This window comes from Phocoena sinus, chromosome 13 (genome assembly GCF_008692025.1).
Source record: "Phocoena sinus isolate mPhoSin1 chromosome 13, mPhoSin1.pri, whole genome shotgun sequence".
NCBI classification, from domain to species: domain Eukaryota; kingdom Metazoa; phylum Chordata; class Mammalia; order Artiodactyla; family Phocoenidae; genus Phocoena; species Phocoena sinus.
In genome coordinates this window covers 46,852,044-46,877,686 of record NC_045775.1, presented here as the reverse complement: position 1 = coordinate 46,877,686, position 25,643 = coordinate 46,852,044, and the positions used below count along the sequence as shown (strand labels likewise).

At 36.6% G+C, this 25,643-nt stretch overlaps 2 protein-coding genes and 1 long non-coding RNA gene across 5 annotated transcripts in view; 2 read left to right on the top strand and 1 right to left on the bottom strand.

The window, feature by feature from the left end:
- The window catches only part of PNPT1 (polyribonucleotide nucleotidyltransferase 1), a 38,645-nt gene extending 34,419 nt beyond the window's left edge, over window positions 1-4,226 (top strand). Inside the window, exons 26-28 of one of the 2 annotated variants that reach the window (XM_032652685.1) lie at window positions 697-775; window positions 2,660-2,707; window positions 3,858-4,226. In XM_032652685.1, coding sequence (XP_032508576.1) covers window positions 697-775; window positions 2,660-2,707; window positions 3,858-4,016 — 286 coding nt within the window. In that variant the 3' untranslated portion in view covers window positions 4,017-4,226. The remainder of the gene's footprint in view (window positions 1-696; window positions 776-2,659; window positions 2,708-3,857) is intronic. The other variant, XM_032652686.1, reaches the window with a different exon arrangement.
- The window catches only part of LOC116764257, a 201,890-nt gene extending 186,798 nt beyond the window's left edge, over window positions 1-15,092 (bottom strand). Inside the window, exon 1 of the long non-coding RNA XR_004352822.1 lies at window positions 14,932-15,092. This is a non-coding gene — a long non-coding RNA (uncharacterized LOC116764257). The remainder of the gene's footprint in view (window positions 1-14,931) is intronic.
- A 111-nt stretch (window positions 15,093-15,203) lies between these two features.
- PPP4R3B (protein phosphatase 4 regulatory subunit 3B) overlaps window positions 15,204-25,643 on the top strand; it is a 67,305-nt gene continuing 56,865 nt past the window's right edge. The window contains exons 1-2 of one of the 2 annotated variants that reach the window (XM_032652382.1): window positions 15,204-15,773; window positions 17,106-17,161. In XM_032652382.1, coding sequence (XP_032508273.1) covers window positions 15,632-15,773; window positions 17,106-17,161 — 198 coding nt within the window. In that variant the 5' untranslated portion in view covers window positions 15,204-15,631. The remainder of the gene's footprint in view (window positions 15,774-17,105; window positions 17,162-25,643) is intronic. The other variant, XM_032652383.1, reaches the window with a different exon arrangement.

The window sequence follows — 25,643 nt, the reverse complement described above, 5'->3', positions numbered from 1 at the left end:
GTTTTAAAGATAGTACTATTTAAGGCCTAAGTAGTGCATTTTTTTTTTAAATGCCAGTTTCAACCTCAAATCATTTTTTCAGCAGCTAAAAAGATTGCATTTTCTGAGTCAGAAAATTCCCTTTTTAAGAAAAAAAAATTATCAGATGTAGCATGCATGTTCAGAACTATTTGAAATAAATTATAAAAGGCAATGGGATAATTTGTTTAATATCACAGGTGAAAACTAAGAAATGAGATGGTTTATTTTAGTAGATTAAAGAAAAAAAGGAAGATAAATTTGTTAATGAAATAAGTATGCCATTTTATGTAACCCCCTTCCTTAAATCACTTCTTAATAGGTTGATGATAATTCTACACTTATTTTAAAATATTTAATGTCATTTCAACACTTTTTGGAAAATATTATGAAGAGAAATATAAAAGAATATATATTTCAAAAGCTTTAACCAGCATATTTTTTCCTTTATCTTTTCTCTGTCCTTTCATCTATAAGTATTTAAATATAAAGTGTATTTTCAATTGGAAAAATAAGTATCCCTCTTAGATACTTTTTATAGTTACAAAAACATGTACTGGAGAGGGGTTTTTATGTGTTTTTTTACTTTGTTCTCCTATGAAAACATAATCACAGTTTAATTATCAGTAGATAATAGAGTTACTTATTGCTCTAACCAGGCTTATTTCCTTTTCATAGAGACACTGGAGTAATGGTTAAACTATATCCAAATATGACTGCAGTACTACTTCATAACACACAACTTGATCAACGAAAGGTAAAAACAAGAAAGGCATAGTTGATTATTTTAAAAACTGCCTTAAAATAACCATAGTGAAATTACCTAGGTTGATGAGGATTGTACATCTTGTCTACTACTAGCCTAAATACAAAAACAAAACCAAAAAGACAGAGATACTGCTGTTTTACACTGTTTACCAGATAATATTTCTCTTTCCATGATGGAATAAAAACATTCTTGAGTGTTTTAAGGTAGAATAGCCTCTAGAGTTAACACATAGCAGTGAGTAAAAATATCTAGTTACAGCCCTGTTTTCCCAATTTTCCTGACCAGTCAATCATGGAAAGATAATTCTTAGGATGTTCTTAGTCTTTGTTGTAGTCTATACATTTGGAAGACCATTATGAAACCAATATGAAACCATTCAAGAATACTATGGGGGCAGAGAAAGAATACGTCTGTTTTACCAAATATTATAAAGTAATACAGGATAAAACAGTATTACTGGCCCAGAAATAAACAACAGAAAATAGAGACCAGAAATAAACCGAGTTATATACATAAGAGTATAATACATACTAGAAGTTGCATTTTTAGTCAGTGAAGAAACAAAGATTATTCAATAAATCATATTGGCACAGCTAGTTATCATAAAACAGGATCTTTCCTCTTTTTATACCAAAATCCCATTTGGATCAAGGAGCTAAATATAAAAAAAACTTTTCTTTTTAAGGCAGTGAGGGCAGAAGAAGAAAATCTGGGCATCAGGAGGGGTGAGGGTTAAGGAAGGACACTAGAAGAAAATATGCATATTTAATAATCTTGGGACTGGGAAAATCTTTTTCAGCATGATATCAAAGCCAAAAATATAAGTAAAGTGATAAAATTTGACCCCATGATATTTTTAAATTATGGCAAAACTACAGTAAGTTTGAAAGACAAGCAGCAACTTAGGGGAAAAACTGCTTATATGACAGAGGCTTCATATACAAAGGGCTTGTGTAGGTCAGTAAGAAAGATGAATATCAATAGGAAAATGAACAAAGAACATGGAAAAACTTGTTTTTTTTAAGCTAACCAAGATATTCAGTATCAACAGCAATTTTTTAAAATGCAAATAAAGCCAAGTTACCATTTTTCAACTTTTCAGATAGTTGAAAATTCCCAATGTGCATAAATAAGAGTGTAGAGAAAAAATGGACACTGTCATACACTGTTGATAGGAATGTAAAGTGGGGCAAACTTTTTGGAGAGTGTTTAGTAAATATACAATTACCTTTGGACCTAGAAGTTCCACCACAAAGTTCCTCTCATACTTTGTTCTGAGAGTATAGACTATATGAATATATAATCACTGCACCACTGCAGTTTATTTTCCCTCAACTTTGTATTTTGAAACTTTTTAAACCTACAGAAAAGTTTAAAAAATAATAGACCGAACACCCATATACCTTTCACCTAGATTCACTGATTATTAACATTTGCAACACTGGAATTTAAAATAAATTAAATGACCATCTTTAGGGGATTGGTTAAACAAATAATTTAATTTGAATATTCAATTATAATGCTTCATTTATTAATATGAAAAGATCTCAACATATTATTGAATAAAAATCTATATATTATAAAACAACAAGCTCAGTAAGGTCCATTTTTATAAATGCAAGACACACACTAAATAGCTATTTGAAGGGATACTCATTGGAGTGTTACCATTAGTTATCTACAAGCAGAGGGGTTTTGGATGATTTTTACTATCATCTGAACACTTCTGTATTATTTTAAATCTTTATAATTAACAGATTTTATAATCAGAAAAACCAATAAAGCTGTTTTCCACTTGGAAAAAAATGCGTACTACCATGGATAGTAGGTAATTATGCATGACAACTAATAGATTAACACGTTCTCTTTCAGATTAAACATCCCACTGCTTTAGGCTTAGAAGTTGGCCAAGAAATTCAGGTACTTGTATTCAACCTTTTAGCCTTAAAGTTGTAAATTATACTTGAAGTTTCAATTATTTGTTTCATCAAATAAGCTGAAAGAATCAAATCAACATCTGTGATTTATATTATTTATATGCTGTGCTTCTTTTTTAACTTTAGGGTTGCTTAAAACAGACTCATTAGGGATTTAGATACAATTCTTTCCCTCAAGGAGCTTACGGGTTAGTTAGGACAGTAGTCCCCTTTAGAGCTTTTAAAAATACATGAGCCAGTCAGGGATGGCTATGCAGAGTATTAGGTTTAAGGTATTTGAGGAGTTGAGACTTTAATTGCTTCTATACTGCTTGAGGCTAAAAGTTCTTGAGTTTGATGAAAGCCATGATGTCAGTTCTAGAATTCTGATAACAAAATCGACCTTTTTTTTTTTTTAACCTTTTTAATAGTCCTGTATGAGTAGATGAAAGAAGTGGTTGACAGTCTGGTTTTTTTGGCTGCACCACATTGTGTTCCAGTTGTTCCTGATACCCATGACCTGAGTAACTAAGACTTCTGGTTTATTCCCAATCTGTAGTCCCATTGTTCAAGTAGCCTCTAGAGAAAGATAAGAACTAAAACATAATCTCTCTGTATAAGATAGTTTTTAAGTCCCTTCTGATGTAAAAAGACAACCACATTTCCCCCTGACTTTCAATGTCTGTGTTCAAGCCAAATAACCTCCAGTGTGATAGATGGTCCTTTGAGTGTTAACAGTGAGTGACCTAAGCATAATCTTATATAGTTTGTAGCATACTTAGGCTCAGGAAGCCCTTATCTAGGTTCACAGACCATGGCTTTCACTGTTCTTCCAGTATAGGCACCTGGTCCGGAAAGAATAAGGCACAGATAAGTCTAACAGAAGATTATAATTGGGCAACTAAATCCCCCGTCTCTTCTTTTTTTATAATCACTACTTAACCAAATTATATTTATTAGCATATACGTCCAGTTAGCACTGAGCCATGATTTCAGTGAACAAGTGAAAATATTAAGCATTGCTTTATTTGGACCATGTAAGTTTAAATTAACATTTCAGGGAAAACCCCGAACGAACTTTTTGGCCAACCCAATAATTTGGGCATCAGTCAATGTGCTGTAACTTTTAAAGTATATTTGTTTTTTTAACACAGGTGAAATACTTTGGACGTGATCCAGCTGATGGAAGGATGAGGCTTTCTCGGAAAGTGCTCCAGTCTCCAGCTACAACTGTTGTCAAAACTTTAAGTGACAGAAGCAGTATTGTAATGGGAGAATCTATTCCACAGTCATCATTTAATTCTTCCCGGTGACTTTTTTTTTTTTTTAAGAATTCTAGAGTGATATTCTGTATAGCAAAATTTCAGTAGTATCTTCTAATGTGTAGATTTATATATAATATAAATGTATTCTAATGATTTGTATTAAAATGCTCACTTTACGTGTTCCATTTTTTAATTCCAAATTACCTATATTACTCTTACTTACATTATAAATCAATACATATTTATTACTAAAAGTAAGTCATTTATACGTCTTAGAAAAGACTACCCTTTAAATCTTGTACTTTTGAAATATCTGAAAAATTTAGAAATAATGGGTCACATTTGCTGCTATGATGGATTTCTTCCTACATATTTTTCTTCTTCCTATACAGTAGTGACAGTTTACTCTTAGCCATCTTATGGTTTACCTCTGCATAATAGCTTTACTTACCCACAACTGTTTCACAAACTGAAACTTACCATATTCAAAACCAGTGCCTATTTCTTTAGTACAGTTACCAGATATAGTAAGGAGCTGAGGGAGCTAATTTGATCTAATTTTAATGATATACCACCTTTCAAATTGGTCACAAAACCATAAACATAGTGGAGTAAATATTATAAATGGGATCCTGTTGAGAATGAGGTAATACATTTTTCAAATTTAGAAAATAAAGAAAAATAATTTACTCATCATATAGAACTAGGTCATTTTGTGTGTGTATGTTGCTAATGTATGGATGTTCTTGATGGAAGGGATGGAGGAATCATGATTTTCAGTTAATAAGTAAATGTTTGAAACAGCCGTGTTTAGAGGCTATTGATATAATTATTAGTAATAGCTGTAAGATGATGTTTATTCCCATTTTTTAATATATCACATTATAATTCCACAAAAAAAGTAAATGATTCGTGGAAGTCATAATTTAGAATCTTCCTCCTTTTATAAATCTGATAAAATATTTGTAAATTCTTGACTCAGGGCTAACTAGTTCAGAAAATACTAAAAGTGTAGCTGACCAAAGATTTTTTAAATGTGGGTATTTAAGTCAGTAAACATTGATTATGTATATGTATAGTATGTAAAATAGCATGACAGGCAATGTTGATATACTTTCTGAACTATTGAAGATCAACTGAAAATGAAAGATTAAATTTAAATTATATGCATTGTTCTATTTTATAATAGTGACAAAAAAAATTTTATTCTCACTTTGTCTTCTGTTTAAGACATAACCCTTACTGGTAGAATTTCAAAATTGTAATTTATGTTTTTCTTGAGTTTTAGATTTTATTTTTCAAAAAGACTCCCAGCTGCTAATAATATGGAAAAATAAAGCTAGTTCTTAAACTCTAGAGACCAGTAGTGCCACAAAGTGAAAATACAGGTCACTAACTACAAACCACGAAAAGGGTCTCATTTCCACTTAAATCAAGAGCGTACACTTTATGTCTGGACTTATTTTTCACATTCACATCTTGGTAGTTTTCCCTGCTTTCCAAAAAAGGTTTTCTATGAGGGCTATCATATGCTATCATATGCTAAGATCTCTAAATTATAATGACTCAAATCAAATTGAGTTCCCATTTTGGTAGTTAGTGCAATATAGGTACTTAAAGACTTTTTCCTTTATAACCTTTGTTATTGATGTCTCCTTGCCCATAAATTACAGTTTTTTAATACATTTTTTCTTCTCTTATAGAATATCTTGAAGTTCTAGATCTAACATCAATATCTTTCTCACTTCAGTTCAGCCAAGCATGGCATTCATTTATTCAACACTTACTATGTGCCAGGTACTATAATGTGTACAGCAGATGCATCAGTAAACAAAACAGATAAAGTTCCAATGCTCACATTCTAGTGGATGGAAGCAATAAGTATACAACATCTCAGATAGTGGTAGGTTCTTTAAAGAAAAACAAATGGGTAAGGGGATAGAGTGATTTAAAAAAAAAAAAAAAAAGGTACTATATTAGATGAAATGATCCAGAATAGCACCTCTGAGTAGGTGACATTTGAGCAGAGACCTGAATGAAGTGGAAGAAGATGTGCAGCTATTTGGAAAAGAAAATTCCAGATAAAGGGACTAACAACTTTATTGGTATTGTATGTCTGGAATATATAGCAGCCTTTCCCTTCTATAAACCAATTTCACAGTCTTTTACTCCTTTATCTTGTGCCTGTTCTTCATCAGAATTAGAAAGCAAATTTTATTAAAGAATATAAAACAAGAGATAGCCAGTGCAAGGTGATATTTTTAAAGCATTTAATCTGGCAAGAATATACCTGGTTACTTGTAAGAAGACAGAAGATACCGAAGTCATGTAAAAGTTTAAAAAGCTTTTACAAAATTCTAGGCTCATCAGAGACTAGGGTGGTAGGCAGCATAAATGGAAAAGAGAATGTGTCTTGGTATCAAGGGACAGAAACCAATCTAAGTTAAGCTAAAGCAACGGGGGATTTTTATCACAGGGCCATGAATTTATTTCACAGAAGGCAAGTCACACTCCCTGTGGCAGACTTGAACCAGGACTGTCAAGTTATCAGGAACTAAGACAGTTCTCCCTACCTATAGAGTCTCATGGCCTCTCATTTGTGCTGCTTTCCATATAACAGCTTTTTTCTTCTATGCAAACGTGTTTTCATATCATGGGACAAAAGATGGCTATCCCACAGGAAGTTACTTGTCTCTGAGTTCAACTTCTGGAGGAGAAAACGATAGGCTCAGCTTGAGAAAGGTGTCAAACCTGATTAGGATTGCCAGATAAAACAACAGAATGCTAAGTGAAACTGGAATTTCAGGTAAACAAATGTTCAGTGTCCTATGGCCCATGCAATATTTGGGATATACTTATATTTTTAAAAAATATTCCTTGTTTATTTGAAATTCAAATTTAACTGGGTATCCTGTATTTTTGTTTGCTAAATCTGGTAACCCTAAACTTGGTGCAAGCAACTAGTCAGAGAATTCTCAAGGGCTCACTCCTTGGGAAGGGAGAATGTTCAGAAAAAATGGACTGAGCCAATACCAAGATACTGCAAAACAAATGTAAAAAGAAAATGGATAGACTTAGATTAACTCAGAAGGGGATGTAGCTGGAAGAAAAAGAAGCAGTTAGGACTGAGGATTTCAGCCTGAGCATTGTGAAGATAGTAGGATCTGTGACATGAATAGTAAACCTGAGGGGGCAAAATAGTTTTGAAGAGAAAGATGTCTGACTTATTAAATATGAGTATGAAGTCACCAACCAACATATTGGTTGGATATTCACCTTAATATCCTAGAAAGCAGTTGGGGCGTAAGTGACTTTTGCAGAGATAATTAAAACAACTCCAGTTTTACCATCTCAAGCATATCTCAAATCACTGCAACAAGTTTCAAAATTAGTCTGAAATTTACAAAATTAATTTAAAGGTAATTAAAACTACCTACTATGAGCACAGTACTAAATGATGGAATTGTTTCCTTCTGAGACTTATATATACTCTAATATAGAGTCAATAACTTATGAAAGGCAGACTGATGAGCAGTCTAGTAAGGGTTTTTAAAAAGTCATAAAAAGGAAAAGAATAGGTTAATTCTAACTGGAAGAAAAAGGGAAAGTTTCTAAGAAGTGCAATTTGAATAGGACTTCATTATGGAGAGGTGATATTTGAACTGGGCTTTAAAGGATGATTATAAAGGGAAAGGCTGCCTGTGGAGTGGAACAGTTTTACCAGTGGATAAAGAAGACAGTAAATAGAGGTCAGATTGTAAAGGGGTTTCGAATATTAGACTTAGGACTCCGAACTTTATCCTGCGTGTGTTGGGAAACACTGAAGAATATCCAATATCTCATGAAAACCCAAACTGCGTAGTTGGTTATAGTTTTGATATTGACTATAAAATTTAATGCAATTGCCAAGGACTCATAAGTTAGAAGAGATGATATTTTTTTAAGTATAAAAATATGTAGGCCATTATCATTTATGAAAACAGATAAATTATCTTAATATTGGCAATAGCTATTAGGACAAAGTAGTTCTATAAGAATGCAAGAATGGGTAAGCATATAATCTCTATAATGAATTATAGAGAAAAACCGTATAATAACCAGATGCGAAAGAGTCAATTTATAGAATTCGATGTACACTTCCTAGAGAATTTAGAATATTAGGAAACGTCCTTAACTTGGAAAATGGTATCTATCAGAAATTAAGAACATGTATACAACACTGCAGATGTTGCCATTAAAGTCAGGAACAAAACAAGAATCACCACTATTATTCTCATCAGTGTTCTAAGGTCCTAATCAATGTGATGAGATTAAACAGAGGTGGAGAAGAACAGAAACATTTGCAGATGATCATCTAAAAAACACTTTAAATTGTTATAGAACAGTTAGAACTAATAAGAGAGCAGTGGCCACATATGTTTGCCAAAATAAATAGCAGTCAAACGTTGCCGTGGTATGAGCTCATTTCCACTTCTCTTTTTCCAGGCTTCACGGAGCTACACCAGCAGTGAGTTTGCCCCATCCCCTGTGGTCCTGACCAGGGTTAAATCTTCAGTCCCAAAGTCAATGAAGTCTTGATTATTCAGTCTTAACCTCCAGCCCCCTTGATCAAGCACCCTAAAAATCCAGTCCCAAGCGTAATCCTCCAGCTCCTGCTAGTACATGCTAGCATATTATTTCAGTCCCTTCGGTGTGTAATCTTCCTTATCAGGCAAAGCAGTCCCCAGGTCACTACCTGTGAAATCAGCTGTCAAATGCAGTTAAATACTGCAACCAGATTTAACCCTAGTTACCACAGCCTCTCAGCTACAAGAAATGGGAGCAACTATGGAGGAGGTCTTTCTGCAAGGGGGAAGTGTTATCTCTTACTAGGAGTTATAAGCCACTTCTGCAGCCCCTGAGGATCCAGGGATATCTACAGAGCCAAAATATGGGCATCCATCCCATGTTTCAAAGCTTCAGGCTTTCCCAGCCAGGGCCCTAGCTGCACAGCAAGCCTCCCTAGGCTGAGCATTCAACTATCTTTAGAGCTCTGTAACTGTCAAATCCCGTATCTGTTTTTCCACTGCAGGGAATAAGGGCCTCTTTATGAAGACCAAAGAGCCCCCCCTGGCTCCCAAATGTAGTTTTTAACTGTGCATTAAGTGCCCTCAATTCATTAGCCCTCAGCAAGGGAGTAGTACAACTTAATTGGCCACCTCTCCTCTCCTCATAAGCATTGTTTCTCCCATATCTTTCAAATCCTGAACTGTTGAATAGGCAACAGCATTCACCCCTTCTAGGATGTTTTCCTAGGTCACTACCTGTGAAATCAGTAGTCAAATGGCCACCTTGTGCCAGGGACTGAGTAAACCATTCCCCAAACCCCATCTTACTGTCTGATTTCTGACATCACTCCCTGTATCACCTATGTCAGTTCTGGTCCTCAGAGAAGCAGATGCCAAGAAGGGATCTGCAAGATATTAATTGGGGGAAATGTCTGTGATGGATAAAATACGTGGGCTCAGGAATTGACAGGAAGAGCCTGCAGACCATAGTGCAAGTCTGACCTCTGTAAAAGCAGGAAGGGAAGGAAATACTGGGTGGAGCTTCAGACTAGTGTATTTCCAAGAAAGTCTCATCCTGGCTGTTAAGTTCCCCAAGCCAAAGTTGCCATTAGAGGAGTTCTGCTTTGGACAAGAAAGGACAAGTTTTATATCCCTGCTGTGCTGAGTCACTGGCTGGGAGCAGCTGGAGGTATTTGTGGCACAAACATAATGGTGGAGCCCAAAAGGCAGCTTGCTGTCAGATAACTTATGTTCCCCAGAGTAGGTTCTCTTTAAGGAGATCAGAGTGGTGCACTTTAAGGCCACCACACCAACCAAAAATCAAAACAAATTATAAAACTATAGCAATTAACTGTCATACTAGAGTTGGCCAAATAAAACAATGGAAAAAGAACAGTGAATTCAGACTCAAATCTAGATATATGTGTGTATATGTGTGTGTGTGTCTGTGAATTTAATAAAGAATATGATTTAAATAGCATTTCATATTATTTCATCTATAAATGATGTTAACAGTTGGCTCTCCATTGGGAGGAAAAATTTTAAATTGACATCCTACTTCATATATACAAAAAATTTCAAGTGGATTAGAGAACTAAACATTAAAAAGCCATAAAAACATGACAGAATACCTTGGTTAAACATGGAAAATTAATAACACGGTTAAATAATTTTTTTAAAAAGTAGAGCCCAAAGGGCAAACAAAAGAGACAATAGCAGACAAGAGATTTTAATAAATGTTGGTTGCATAACAAGCAAATAGAAGAGCAGTGGTGAATTTAGCAGAACAGAGGAAGTCACAATCTATATGACCCCAGAGGTGATCAGATAAGAAAAGAGAACAAATTATCTCCACAAAAACAAAAAAAACAAAAAAAAACAAAGGATCAGGGGTGAGAATTTGAGGGCAAGGTAAAAGTCTATACAGAGAGGGGCTATATGCCTAACTCCACTTCCCAAACCCACATAACCAAAGGACTACCATCCCTACACACATACACACACACGTACCCATACACGCCCTTGTAACACTGCCACCTACCACCTCAGAAGAATGAGATGCTAGGTACCAGAGATGCTGCAGTGGTGAGAAAAACATACTCCCCGGACTCATGAAAATTTTTCATCTACATGTGGAGACAGTTATTAATAAAAACTCATACAAATAAATATAAAGCTACAAGTATGACAGAGGCTACAATGGAGGGGTGCATGATGCTATAAGTGTAATAGGAAGATAAAATGAATACTCTGGTTGTCTTCCTAGCATCTACTTTACCCATATCACATAGTATAACATACATGGGATTTGGGTAGGACTAACCCCACCCGCAACTACAAGCATGGGCCCTGATTTGCCTCAGCCAGTCCAGTACATGACATTCCCTAGACCACAAAACTCTAGGTTCAGGAGTGGGCATGTGACCTAAGTTAGTATAATCACAATGCAACTGGAGATATGTGAAGAAACTCTTTTGATGTGAAGAACTATGTAGCCTTGGGAGCTCTTGGCTACCATCTTAAGATACAAAAGGAATCAGCCTTAGGATGGATTTGGCAGAGCAGAAAGTAGAACTGAGAGGCAGAAGAAAATCAAGTTCTCACTGATACTCTTGAGTCACTCAGTTAAATCAATCCTGAGGTTCATCTTATCTTCAGACTTTCTATTCACATGAGCCAATAAATTGTCTTATCATTTAAATCGATGTGAATTGGGTTTTTTGGTTCCACAGGGATTTGACCTAGTCAAGGAAGTCTCTTCTACATAAGTGATAATTGTGGTGACATCTGAAGGATAAAGATAAAGCAGGAGTCATCATGAGATGACTGGAAAGAAGGAAGTTCAGACAAATAAGTGTCAATTTTAACTTAGATCAAGTAAAATGGGTTGAAAAATGTCCATTGGCATTATCAACAAAGATGTCTTTAGTGAGTTTATCAAGAGCTTTTTGGTGAGGGCTGGGTGATGGAAACTACAATAGATAGGTTCAATTAAGGAGTCCAGTGGTGAGGTGAGGAAATGTAGGGAGTATAAACAACTTTAACCCTTGAACAGTTTGGCTGAAAAGGAGAAGAGAAATAGGAATGTAGCTGAAGAGGATGTAGGTTATCAGTTTTGATGACTTATTTAAATGGAGAAGGTCTTAAAGATTAATCACCTCAAGGAAAAAAGTGAATGAATATAGCAAAGAAACTTTCATAAAAGTTTTTCACAAAAACATCGCCCAGAATTAGGAAGGGTAAAAACAGAAAGCCTCACATTTCAAGGACACGAGTCAATAAGACTGAGAACCCAGTTTACTCTGTAGAGATTACTATATTTTTTAATCCTCAAGAATTAAAAAGTGTAATGTGCCCTCAAGCGACATTTGGCAATGATGGGAGATAATTTTGATTATCACAACAGGAGGATGGGGTGCAATACTACTGGCATCTGGTGGGTAGAAGCCAGGAATGCAGCTAATCATCCTGTAACGCACAGGACAGCCTCTCACAACAAAGAATTATCCAGCCCAAAATGTCAGTGGTGCCAAAACTGTAAAACCCTGCTCTAGGAATTTAACCTATGCATATATTGGCACACATGAAACAACTTCTGTACAATCATTTATTGTTTGAAATTATGCACTATTGGAAATGACATATATACAGAAAAAATGGTTTAAATAAACTAGGGTACATTAGTACAATAGTATGTACGGTATTCCATTATTTGTGTTTAAAAAAAAAAGATGGTAGGTATAAATTTACATATACAGATATAGAAATCTATCTCAACCCTTGGAGTGGAACTTGCCTGAAGAAAACCTTTGCTGGGGAATACACATTGTTGCAGTGCATTACTGCCCTCAGTGTGTCTTGGAGAATCCTGCTCTGGCCCTCTGTCTATGTTTCTCTCCATGGGATGAGAAGTCCATGAAACCAAGGGATGTGTCCACTTGGAACCCACTCTTCCCTTTCTAGACCATGCTCTGGGCACCCTGGAATTCCCTGCCCCAAAGGCCAAGCCTGCTCCCAGGGTCTGCACAGTACTCTTCCCAAATTCTGTCCTTAATTGGCCACTGAGGAGTGGCCAAAGGGTGACTACATTCAGGGAGAGTAGACATAGACAGAGCTTGGACAAAAGGCTGGGGTACCCTCTGTGCGCACATGAGGGCTGTCTAACTGCAGGCAGAGCTGAGGTGTGAGAAGAGAAGGCAGGCTAAGGACTTCAGGAGCCAAAGGGAGACTCTGGAACTCTGAGGAGTTCAAGAATTCTAGATTTGAATTTGGAATCTGGTTTCCAGGCCATATGAAAATATATTGCTTAGGGTATACCAAAGGTAGGAAAAGAAAATATATTTTATTTAATAGCTTGATTTAAAATTTTTAAATCTCTAGACATATGGTATATGGTCTTCCTTTTGTGTGCTTGTCCTGGACCTTACAAATGTTAGAGGTCGGCCTGTTGCAGAAAAGAGAATCCCTGTGACCTAGGGCAAGAAAAAATCAAGAACCTGTGCCTGAGGATCCAGCAAGGGGCAGAGATGAGTGCTGAGGGTTTAACTCTGTTCCCTTATTTCAGATATTGGGGAGTACAGCAAAAGGGATACTAAGGGGAAGGTGGAAGGGATGCTTTGAAACACTGTTCAGATCATTCCACTCCTTAGTTCAAAACTCTCCAATGGATTTGCAACTCATTCAAAGCAAAACCCAAGGCCCTTCAAGACAGCCTCTCCCCCACTCCCAACCTTACTTCCCACCATTTCCCCCCCTTTCTCACTCCACTCCAATCATACTGGTTTCCTTGCTATCCCTCTCACTCACTCAGCATGCTTATAGCCTCAAGGCCTTTGTACTTGTAGTTACTGCTTTCTGGCTCTCCCTTCCCCTAGGGAAATGCATGGCAGACTGCCTCCCCTCAAGAGACACCATTACCTTTGCCATACTCACTCTCTAACCTTCTGCTACTCTTTTTTTTGGTCACAACATTTATCAGTACCTGGCATAGATTTGTTTACTGTCTTCCTGCACTAGGATGTAAGCTCCATGAAAGAGGGACTTTTTCTATTTATTCACTGTATAGAACAATGTCTAGCACATAATATATGCTCAACAAATATTTGCTGAATGATTGAATAAATACAGGAAATGACTCCTGTTGTTTCAATTTTGTCCAGAGTTAGATCTTATTTGTAGAACAGTAAACTTTTAACATGTATGGTGTCAAACTGACTTCTGTACAGTTCTCATTCCTTTAACTTAATACATAACTTATTTATACGTTTTTTTAGGCCAGTAACACATTATGACTTTGTTCACCTGGTCCCCACAGCCTTGAACACCTTTCAAGCCAAACTCCCACTCAGGGATCCTCTAACATCAGGCCCAAAAGTTATCTGAGTGTGCCTCAAAAGTTATCTGTGTGAAGCTTTCTCTGACCCGAGACAGAAATGTTATTTTCTCTGGGCTCAAAATGCATTTCGTCCACATCAATCACAGCAATTAACGGGCTCTATTGCCACGTATATTGTAACTATTTAATCCAAGTATACTTAGATTTTTAAAAATCCTATGTATCCAGATGTTGAACCGAGAATTTAATTTTTATCAGGCGCCTGCCCTGTGTAAGACGTCTCACGTTTTAGTGTACCGCGGAAGGGTGTACCCACAAGATCTGGTCAAAACATAAGCACGTTCTGAAACCACCATTGATAAGGAATGACTACAACTCCCAAGATGCGCTGCAGGGTAAAACGTGTGCATCTCGCCTGCCTTTCACATTTCAGACTAATGGGTTGTAAAAAGCTGGCGGCACAACAAGCTGAAACTGTCTTTAAAAACGAACAAAAAAATTCTACCGAAAACGAACAGGGGCCCAGTGCATGGTTTGTATCCACCGCTCAATGTTTGACACTTAATGTGATGTCTGACAACGTGAACGCCAAGAGAATTCCTCGCTCGCTTATTCAGTGCATAAGACCTCTCGAGAGAGAACGCGAGAAATGTCAGCAAGAGAAACTCAAAAATATCGAAACAGTGCTCTTCGATATGTTAGGAAAGTAGCTCCCTGCCACTTCCCTAAACTTATCTGAAGGCTTATTTTCCGACGTTACAAACACGGGAAGGGCACTGTATTTTCATGAAGCGGAAAGTATGCTTTTCAATGGCCAGCCACCAAAAGCCTAACGATCACTTGTGTACAATATTACAATCTCCTGGAGATGCACAGGACACTTCCTGAGGAGATGCTTAACTGTAACAGACTCCATAGCGAGTTTCAGGGGGTTTCGGGTCGCATTAAAGGGCTAACCTCTTCACAGAAAGAGGTTTAAACCGTTTTTCTCTCACAGGCTGAAAAGGTGAGCTTCCATTAAGGAGTGCGAGCACATTTCCTTCCCTTTTGCTCAGGGTGAGTCCCGTCCAAGGATGCGTACCTCCCAGGTTTGTTTTGTGTTTTCCACAGAGCTGGATCCCACGGCTCGTCACACGCCGGGTGAAGCCAGCAATCCGCACGAAGCCGAATCCATGACTCCGCGCCCGCCGCCTGCCCAGAGAGGACTCTCGCGGAACCAGTGGAGACAAGGAGCTCGCAAGGACCGCCCACCCAACCGAGATCCCACGGGAGTAGGCGGGGCCGAGATAGGAGGAAGCCGCACTTAGACCCACCCACCTCAGTCCAGTACCCCGCCTCGCGAGAACACCGTGCGTGCAGAAACGGAGGTGTCTCTTGTTGCGCTCGTCGGCCGCCGTAGCCCCTGCTAGGACAGCCCGTGCGAGCTTGCTGGAGGAGGAAGAGAAAGGCAGAGAGAATCGGGTTACAAGATGGCGGATCTGTAGTAGTTACCGCGGCGGCGGCGGCGGCGAGAGAGCGAGCGAGCTCTGGGGGGTCAAAGGGTGGGGAGGGTGGGTGTGTGCGGGGGTGAAGTGAGAGGTAACCGGGACTCCGGGCGGAAAGGTCTCAGTGGTTCTTATTGCCCCTTCCCGCGGCTGAACCTTGGGAGCCATGGTGAACTCGGGCCTCTCCGGAGCCGCCGCCGCCGCTGCAGCCACCGCCGCTACCGTCTCTCTAGAGTGAGGGGCGCGGACGAGGTGAGCAAGGAGGCGGCGGCTGGAGCTGTGGGGACAGCAGCCACCATGTCGGATACGCGGCGGCGAGTGAAGGTTTATACCCTGAACGAAGACCGGCAATGGGACGACCGAGGCACCGGGCACGTCTCCTCCACCTATGTGGAGGAGCTCAAGGGAATGTCGCTGCTGGTTCGGGCAGAGTCCGACGGTAAGGTTATTGGAACCGTAGGATAGGGGACCATGCCTCCGTTTTGGGCACAGCCTTGGGGTTTAGGCCCTGGGCCGAGTATTGTTACTGCCACCGGTTGGGACAGCGCATTGGTTTTCTGTCTGCACTTCAGTACGGTGAAGACAAACTACTTTGTCGGGATTTATCCTCAGTCGGACGCCGATTCTCTGTTCCCCCGCCTCCTCTCCTTATTAAACCTTTGACCCCTTCCTCTCCAGTCTCGCTTCTTAAAGAGGTGGGGGGAAGAGTGGGAGAGAGAAGAGAGGAAGTCATGAGAAACAAGGTAGTAGTGATCTTGTTCTAGGGAACTGACCCTTCCCGTCCCCCTTTATTTTCTTATCCCATTATATGCCTGGTACAAAAGGTTTAGTGAAACTTAACTTTCTTTTTTTTTTTTTTAACTGATTTTGCTAACTAGCCCCAGTTGCCACAGTCGACAGGTGCTGGGGAAAACCAAAATGCACCTATTTCCTGGGGTTATTGCAGACTGTTGCCACGATACACGCACGCACAAGCACATACACCTTCAGTCTGGGATCCCTCCAGGCTATCTTTGTAGAAGGTGCTGTGAACAAGTGGATACTTTACAACCAGAACAAGTTAGGACACCAGAGCAGACTGTAAACTTGTATTCGTTGATTTATTGTACGAGTCTTACGTGAAATATTTTAAAATTATAAAATGTACAGCCTTAAGTAAAACACCTTCCTCACTGTATCTGATCGCTGGATTTGAGCAACCGATATGTGCAGATTAAAGAAAAATAGCAGTCTTCGGTTTATTTTTGACATATCTTTTACTCTTGCACTTTTTCTTTTAAGTAGTCATGGACATTTATTTTTACATGAGGTGTCCTGCTTTTTGTTCTTAAGGAGAAAAGGATAAATGCAATTCTGTATTTGTGTACTAAGTACTTAAATCCCTGTTGTCGTCCTTTGTAATTTTATTTGTTAAACTGGAAATGCAATAAAATAACCTTGTTAAAAAAAATTTGGCTTCAGGTGGTCATTTAGACCTTAAATTTTTCATTTCAATAAAACTATAATAAGTAATCTAGTCTCCGCATATTCTTGGTCTGAATGTTGTTCTTAGATGAAATTTTTCCTTTAAGGGTATATGGGGATAGGATGATATGTTCTACATTAAACATGAAGCCCAGTTCTTGAGAGAAGAATGAAAATTGGAATACATTTGATTACTTCAGATGTCCTGCTGGGGGAAGAAAAAAGTTGTTTTTTTAATGTGTATTCTGATGTTTTATTCAGTGTTTTATAAATTGAAACTTATAAATATTATTTTTTTAACTTGCAGGATCACTACTCTTGGAATCAAAGATAAATCCAAACACTGCATATCAGAAACAACAGGCAAGTAGTTGTTTATCTTTAATTTGAAAGACTTCATCTGTGATCAAGGAAGTATTAATCTGAAAAAGATGGTAAAGCTTTTCTGACAGAAAAAAAAAAAACATGGATGGTAAACAGAATTACACGCTATATGTATTTCCCTTGCAGGTTAAAAGTTTCAAACTGAAAAGTGAAAGCTTTTGTTCTGGAAGTAATTTATTATCTTTGAATTGAGCCACTGTTAGTTTATATTGGAATACGACGTATTCATTAGTCTTAATTTAACTGCCGTTAGCCAGGTATCTTCTATATCCTGTACACTAAGCCTTTTATTCTCAGTCACATATAAAGGAAATGGCATAAAAGAAAATTCAAAGGGGTACTCTTTAAAGCAAGGAAAGCCTGTTTGCGGTGTGAAAGTGGATCCTTTGACTCATGCAAAGATAAAGCTTTTGAAGTAGAAGCACTTAATCCTGTTCTGTAATTGTTGTATATTTTTAATATAATAACCAATGGATATTTCATGAAAGTGTACACTGACTATTATGCAATGTTTTCTGTTGATACTTATTGTCTTATTTGGGAAAAGAAAACCTGTGTTGTGTTTTGGTGTGCTAATTATCTAGTCTGGAAATGGCTGCAGTGATTCAACTTTTCCTTTTTCCTGTGAATGTTTTCATTTTTATTATGAAAGATTCCAAAATTGAGAAGTACAGTGAATAATATAATGAGTGTCTGTGTAACACCACCAAATTTAACAATGTTAACATTATACCATATTTGTTTCAAATCTTTTTGTAGTGTTGAACATTGTGGATAGAATTAAAACTCCCTTTTGTACCCATCTCATTCTATCCATTCTCCACCCTCCCTATAGGTAACCACTATTCTGAAGTTAATGTGTATTATTTCTGTACATGCTTTTATACCTTTTCTGCATATGTATGTATCCATAAATAATATGTAGTCTTTTGTGCGTTTTTAAACTTTACACAATTGATCTCCTATTCTTACATGTACTCTGCAACTTTCATTTTTCACTCAAAGTTACTTTGAAGATTTGTTCATGTTAATGTAGATTTAGTTGGGCATTTTTTAAAGCACTGTATGATGTATGATATACACCTATTGTTAGAAATTTGGATTATTTCTAGGGTTTTTTTGTGTGTGTGTTCTGTGTGTAAAGTGAACATGGCAGAGATTTTTGGAGGAAAAGATAAATTATTTTCCAGTTTTTTTTGTGTGGAGTGTGTAAAGTGAATATGGCAGAAGTTTTTGAAGGAAAAGATAAATTAATTATACTTGCATCATCAGTGCCTACTTTCTTCAAGGTCAATGAAAATTTAGATGCTCAGAAACGAATACTTCACACTTGGAGGAATGAAATTACATCTATTGCACAGTGCATTATTAGTAAAAGTCTTACTTTTAAACAGTTTTGTGTATACAGTGCATTCTTAGTACTTTGAAATATTTTTAAAATTTTCCATATTCAGTTAATAGTTTTTTCCTTTGCTAAGAAAATATTACGTCTTTTGATGGAGAATCAAACATTTGTTCTGTATTGAACATCTGAAGTTGTTTCCTATACCTTAGATGTTTTAAGGTAAATTTAAGTAAATTTAATTTCTAAGTCAACCAGGCAGATGGTTACTGTCTGTCTTTGTACTGACTTTTACCACATAGCCACTTTTGGTTTGTTTTTTTGTTTGCTTGCTTTGGGGGGAAAGGAATACCAATATTTTGTAACCATTTTTTTCTACCTGCATGAACATAATTCTCAGGAACTGTCTTCTTAAGTGTGACTCCTTAAAAATTAGTTATGTTATGGATTCTTCTCAAATTGTATACAAGATTCTTTAGCTGTTCTTTTAACTAGAAAGATCACATTATAGCGGAGGTTTGTGTATAAACCCCCATCGTTAGTCCAGAATTACACAGTGGTTCTGTGAATATTTTTAGGAACTTTGGGACATAACTTTGTGTGTCATGTTACTCTGCTAGAAAATTTAAGTATTGCGGGAGAAAAATATTTAAAAATTTTTTTATGCCATTGGGGAAATGTTTTTTGTAATTAATTCCTTTTAAATAATATACTATTAGGGCTTTTTAAAAATATCTTTTTCCTTAATTGAGGTACTTTTACTGAATAACATTAAAGCTCAAGAGAACTCTTTGGCAATGAGAATACTCTGGAAAAGCTTTGTGTATAAGAATGAAAAACGTGTGTAAATGGAGTCAGTTGTTTTATTTTCTTTATTGTTTAAATAGACTGCACTTTTCTAATAGAAATCAAAGAGCTATATAGGAGTTATGTTAGACTTATTTTCTTTGTAATAGATGTGTTTGTTTCACCAAAATCTTTTTCAGTTTGCCTTTTTACCAGGTTACACAAATTGGGATTTCCAAACACCTGATATTTTTCTATGTTCATTAGAATTACCTTTTTTTAAGTGTCATCATTTAAGTATTCAATAAATTAGTCTAGAAAATTACTTATTTCTAAAATTTATATGAAATATATTGATCATTAGTGGGTTTTTAATTTTAAAAAAAAGCCCTGAGTGAGTTAATGAGACATTCATAGCTTATAGGAAATTTTGCTACATTAAAATACATAGAGTATAATGAGAACCTACTCTATAGCACAGGGAAATCTACTTAGTCCTCTGTGGCGACGTAAATGGGAAGGAAATCCAAAAAAGAGGAGATGTATGTATACGTATAGCTGATTCACTTTGCTGTGCAGTAGAAACTAACACAACATTGTAAAGCAACTATGCCAATAAAAATTAATGTTTAAAAATTCATTGAATAAATACAGAGGAATATTTAACATTCTTTTAACATTACAGTTGTAAAATGAGCTAAGTACTGAATTGTGGGTTCAAAATAAGTTAGAATGAGTTGAGTTTAATGTCAAATGACTCAATATCAATAGGAAATCATTGATTCACATCACTTCCTTTGCTTACTGTGGGTTATATCGAAGTATTGATAGTTGATGGGAAGAAGATATACTTAACCTAAAGGAGCCAATAAACTTGTGAAGTATTTAAAGAAACACTGTTAGAAAGAAAAGAGAATGATTATGCAGTGTAACACAGAATAAAGTGCCTGATACATGTGTCAAAATTCTATTTTATTTATCAATAGAATCAATCCCACTTGACTAAATCAAAAGCAGACTCATAGGGTGTATACCTTTTATATTAAGCACAATTTTGTGTTAATTGGGTTTGGGAGAGATGTATAAGGAAGTCCTCATCCTGGGTTTTATTGGGAGATAATACATAACAAGTGAAACAGTTACAGAATAGTAATAAGATAGCTGATAAAGTGCTTTAACTCAGTCCTCATCAAGAGTCCATGAAAGCATTTCACAGATAAGGCAACTTAAGGCACAGAAAGGTTAAGTTTCTTAATTGAGATTATATAGTAGGTATGCACCAACACAAAATACTGTGAAAAGTAACTTTATTCCACAGACTTGGGCAGTAGAAAATTAGAGAAAGGAGAGAGTGATTTGAGCCAGTCATTGAGAAAAACTTCACTCTCCTTGGTGGTGTCTGCTGAAGGAACTATGATAGGGAAAGAAATAGTACACCTGACACAAAAGGCATTATTAAGCCTATTTGGTTTCTATTATTAAGCCTAAGAGGTTTCTTATTTGAGAGCTTGGTTTGCTAAACAAAAGGGAGCCATTATAGGTTCTTGAGTAGGAGCCTAACATGAAAGTGATACTGTGTTTAGGAAGCCGGTGTGGCAATGTCATGAATAATGAATTGGAGGTAGGGAGCGAAACAGAAGAACTTTAGGTAGCAAGACCTTTGCAATAATTCAGATCAAGAAAATGAAAGTCTGTTCCAGTGTAGAAAATGGAATTGGAAAGAAGGAAAAGAACTCCAGTACATTTTCAGGAAAGTGCTGGAAGATTTGGTGAATGATTAAATATGAAAAACAAGGAATCAAAGGTCACTAGTAGTGTTTTTGAGCCTTGGGGCCACGAAAATGATGGTTCTCTCCAGAAACTGGGAAGTTGAGGAGAAAGCAGGGTTACGTTTATCGTTGGGTTAGAGACTTGTTTATTTAAAAAACAAAAGGTTCTTTATTTTGAATAGGTAGTACATTCACATTGTTAAAAATCAGAAGGTGTTTATGAAGTCTCTCGCACCCTGGACGCTGTCCATACAGTTTCCCTTGCTAGAGGCCACCAGTGTTACCAGTTTCTTGTATATCTTGCTAGAGGTTTTATGCATATGTAAACAAATATGCATGCAATTATATATATATATATAAAAAAATTCTCTCTTTTATTGGCATAAGTGGTAGCAAACAATATATTGTTTTGTGCCTTTTTTTCATTTAGGCTTTGGAGTAAAATAAATAGAAAGGTCTTAAAATTGAACACCTGGGACTAGAGATAGAGTGAGAGTTTGATGCAGGAGATTCTGATTTGAGAATCATTAAACACTATTTTTAGCTGCAAAAGAGGATCTCCTTTGAGAGAGTAGATACAAATTGAGAAAAGAACAGAGCTTAAGACTGAGTCTTGTGAATTGTCCACATGTATTCATTCATCGAATAATACTTGGTTGAGTTCTGCTTATGGTTTGGTCACTAACGGTAGTTTGGTTTTTTAAAGTGCAGTTGAAAACTTTTGAAGAGTTTTCAGCAAAGAAGTGACATTATCCAAAATAGTAATATCAATCTGTAGAATTGAAGAGAGGCAATAACTAGGAGACTGGTTGAGAGAGTGTAGCACAGTCCAAGCTAGAGATAACGTTGAATCAAGTTAGGGTGATGGCAGTAGATACAAAGAGGGGAGGTGGATAGATTTGAGATATATATGGAAGATAGAATTGACAGGGCATGCTGCAGGATTAGGTGTTTGGTAATCAGGAAGAAGGAAGATCCAGTAAAGAAAGAATAAGCAGTTGGAAAGAATAGAGCATCTGGAAAATGTGTTGTCTTCAAACCAAAGGAGAATGTAATTGTGGTAAGGAAAGAAGGGCCAATCAGGCAGCAAATGCTGTTTCATATCCTGCCAAGAGAAAGACTGAGAATATTCTAGGTTTTGGTTAGAAGAATGTCCACTGAGATGAAGGTGGAAATGCAAATGATCTTATCTTATTGTACCTCTTAATTGGCAAAATAATCCAATAAAATTAAGGATGTTGGGGTTTAGCCTGAGAGCCACTGTGAGGAATGGACTGATGAGTATGTGAGAGGGAAAGAGGTTTATACAATTGTGAATGCTGCATTCAAATGACAGCATGAATTTGTAATGAGTAGAGTCCACTCTGACCTTGAACTATAGATCAGGTGCACAAGTAGAGGACGTGAATGATTAGGTTGGAAAGATGGAGCAGAGTGATTGGTAGAGATGTGTTCTGGGTGGTGGTCTGGAATGGAGGAATCTTTGGGAATCAGATGGAGAGGGGGCTTTCTTCGTTAGGATCCTTTCTGTTTCTTACAGTGCTACAGGGGAGATGCTTGGGAAGCAAGTTGTTAAGACCTTCACCATCTTTTAGAATTTGTTTACATTTCTTATGGGGCATAGTAACAGGAACATGGGTTTAGAGTTGGATGGATACTCTTAAGTTTTTTAATTCTGTTATTTCTAGCTATGTGATTTTGAGCAAATTTTCTCTGAATCTCATTTTTTAAATGGAGATGCTACCTAACTCACATAATAGTTGTGAATTAATGTGTGAAAAGGGCTTTACCATAGTACCTGACACACAAGTGCAATAAGATAACTGTATTCATAGTAATCTTACAATAATTCCTTATGTAGACAGCATTTTCCTCTTTTCCAATAAGGAAAGAAAATCAAAGAAGTTAAATACTTTGCTGAAAGTCACCAAAATAGTGGACAGTAAAACTGTGGGTGGTGCTCCCAGGTCCTCATTCTAGTTCAGGGTTATGCCCATTGTACCCAAATATATCACAGATTTTGAGAAGATAAGGTACTACCATTGTTTGTAAGTAGTGTCATCATGTCTGACTTGGATTATATGTTATGCCACCTATTATTTAAAAATCTATCTCAGAAGGAGTTTAAGTCAGCTACTATTAGGAACTACTAGAGAGTTACATGCTGCGTTGTCTGGTTAATCTCACTTATTTTCAGACTTTAAATTGATTTTGAACTTGTAAATTGAATCTAATATTTCCATCTTCCTTTTTTAAAAAAAATATTATTCCTTTGAAAAACTTGAGCTTTTTATTAATTTTGTCAAAGTCATTGGGGGCAAAGATAGGGTTAGTCTGGCAAGCAGTAGGATCTCAGATATTTCATGACTAGATACTAGTCATGTTAATGAAGTAGATCAGTATCAAGGAGGAAAACTGAAACAGATAATCCATTGGTTTGTTAGGCCCTTTAAAAATGTGGCACAGATTCCTTTGTGAATATATAAAAACTGGAGACTCTTTCCCCAAAAAAGATATTATGCAGCAGGTTTTAGATAAAATTTTAAGGTGTCTGTAGACTCTGGATTAAGAACCTCTGATTTAAACAGTAATTGGCTCCAGAGTATGTTTTTAATATATAAGATTGAAAATAACCATTTCGCATAATAAAACTACACTGTGAAAACCTGATACAGTAAAGGCTAAATTGTCAAGCTTCTCTAGCTCATGTCTTACTCCCATCCTGGACTTGGACTTAATCACCTTTTTGTTTGTTTTTTTTTAAGGACCAGACCAATTATAATTCTCCCTGCAAGCTCATTTTTAAATCTGACTTCCATAGGGACATAGTGGTGATTAAGTGTTTTAGTTAGTAGAAGAAAACTCTAAGCTTTCCTTGGTTTAAACAGAGGCATTAATAACGTCTCAAAGATATGTGTGCCACGCACAGATTAGAAAAAATATGTCACAGAGTACAGTGGTTGAAAGAGACTTTGCTATGAAAAATTGGGCTTGACTCAATCTAGGCTTTTTGGATATATAGGAAACTGTGCCACTTGACACTTCATTCTGGTTTCAGTATTCTTGTGCCATCTCTATATTCTCTCACCTAGGAACTTTGACCCTTGGAATAAGCAGTTCTAAGGAGTTGTTCTTATGGGTACTTTTTTCTGAGACAGTAAGATGTGGAGGAGGAGGAAAAGGAAAGATGGATTTTGTCACCCATTTGGGATAGGTGCATAGAGATGGAAGGTGCCTACTCTTGATGGCACTTCCCTATCCTCTGTTTACCAACTAGAGATACAGTTCGGTCATGTTCTCAATTTTGACTTACCCAAAGAATTACCCGAGACCCTTGTTAAAAATAAGGATTCTTGGGCTTTACTCCAGACCTGTACCCAGGGGAGAAGCATGGGAATGTATGTTTTTAACCATCTGCCAAGGTCAGTCCTCTTTGCATTGAAAAAGGATTCTGAATATAAATTCTATTTAGTTTCTGGGATTTTGACTGGCTTATGGGTAAGAGTTTACTGTTAAGAATGGGAAGGAAAGCACAAAAGAAAATGATAGGAAGAAGGGGACTCAGTTATCTTAATTCAGACTTCGTTGCTTCATTGCTTCGACTTCTCTCTCAGAAGGTAGATTGGAACCAAAATGCAAAGGGCCTTGTATGCCTGGATAAATGGTTTTGAATTTCATTCATTCTGTTGTAATAGTGATGTCCAAAATAGAATGCACAGTATGAATCATTGGAGAAGAAACCTGTTTATTGTATCAAAAGGAGAAGTTGAATTTTGCGAATATTTAATAAAGTCATGTGGTCAAGAGTCAAAAATAAGAATAGTATTCTGAGAGAAGAGTAACGTTTCCATGAAAAGTGTTCTCCGCCTATTGTGAGTTATAGCCTGTATGTGCAGATAACTGTTTACAGATATTTTCCAATTTAAACTAACCTGAAACCCTAACAAAAGGAGCATGTGCCTTAAAATGGGTTGAAAACAGTACTGTAAGTGCAAGTGAACAAGATAATGGTCCAGCTGACATTTACACTCCTAGTGTAATCTGTCAGGCAAGTGACAAAGCCGAAATAATGATAAAATAGATATTACAAAAAGTTTCCCCTCCCCCAAAATTCAGAATTATTAAAAGGATGTCACTAAATACGGATTTGTATCTCCTATCATTTATGGATATACTGTGCCCTAACTATATTGGGTCTTAAAATTCTAAATAATAATGATATGGAGCCATTGCAGTTTAAACATTTTTAAATATTGCTTATTTAATCTTTATATAAGCCTTTTAATTTCTATTTTACTGTATGTTTTATAAAATATGGCTATAGTAATATTATACTTCTGTATATAATATGTAAGTAATTTGAGGCACACGGTTTTTAAAAGTTTGGAGAGCACTGTTCATGTAGCTGTTTTGAGGAGTGCTCTAAAAAAACAACTGAGGAACTGAGGAAAGAACATGGAGCTTGTGTGGGTGCCCTAGTGCTTTAACTAGAATAGCCTTGTTTTTATCTCTTTTTTTTTTAATGGAGATTCTTACTAAAATTTTGTTTATAAAAAGCATTCTA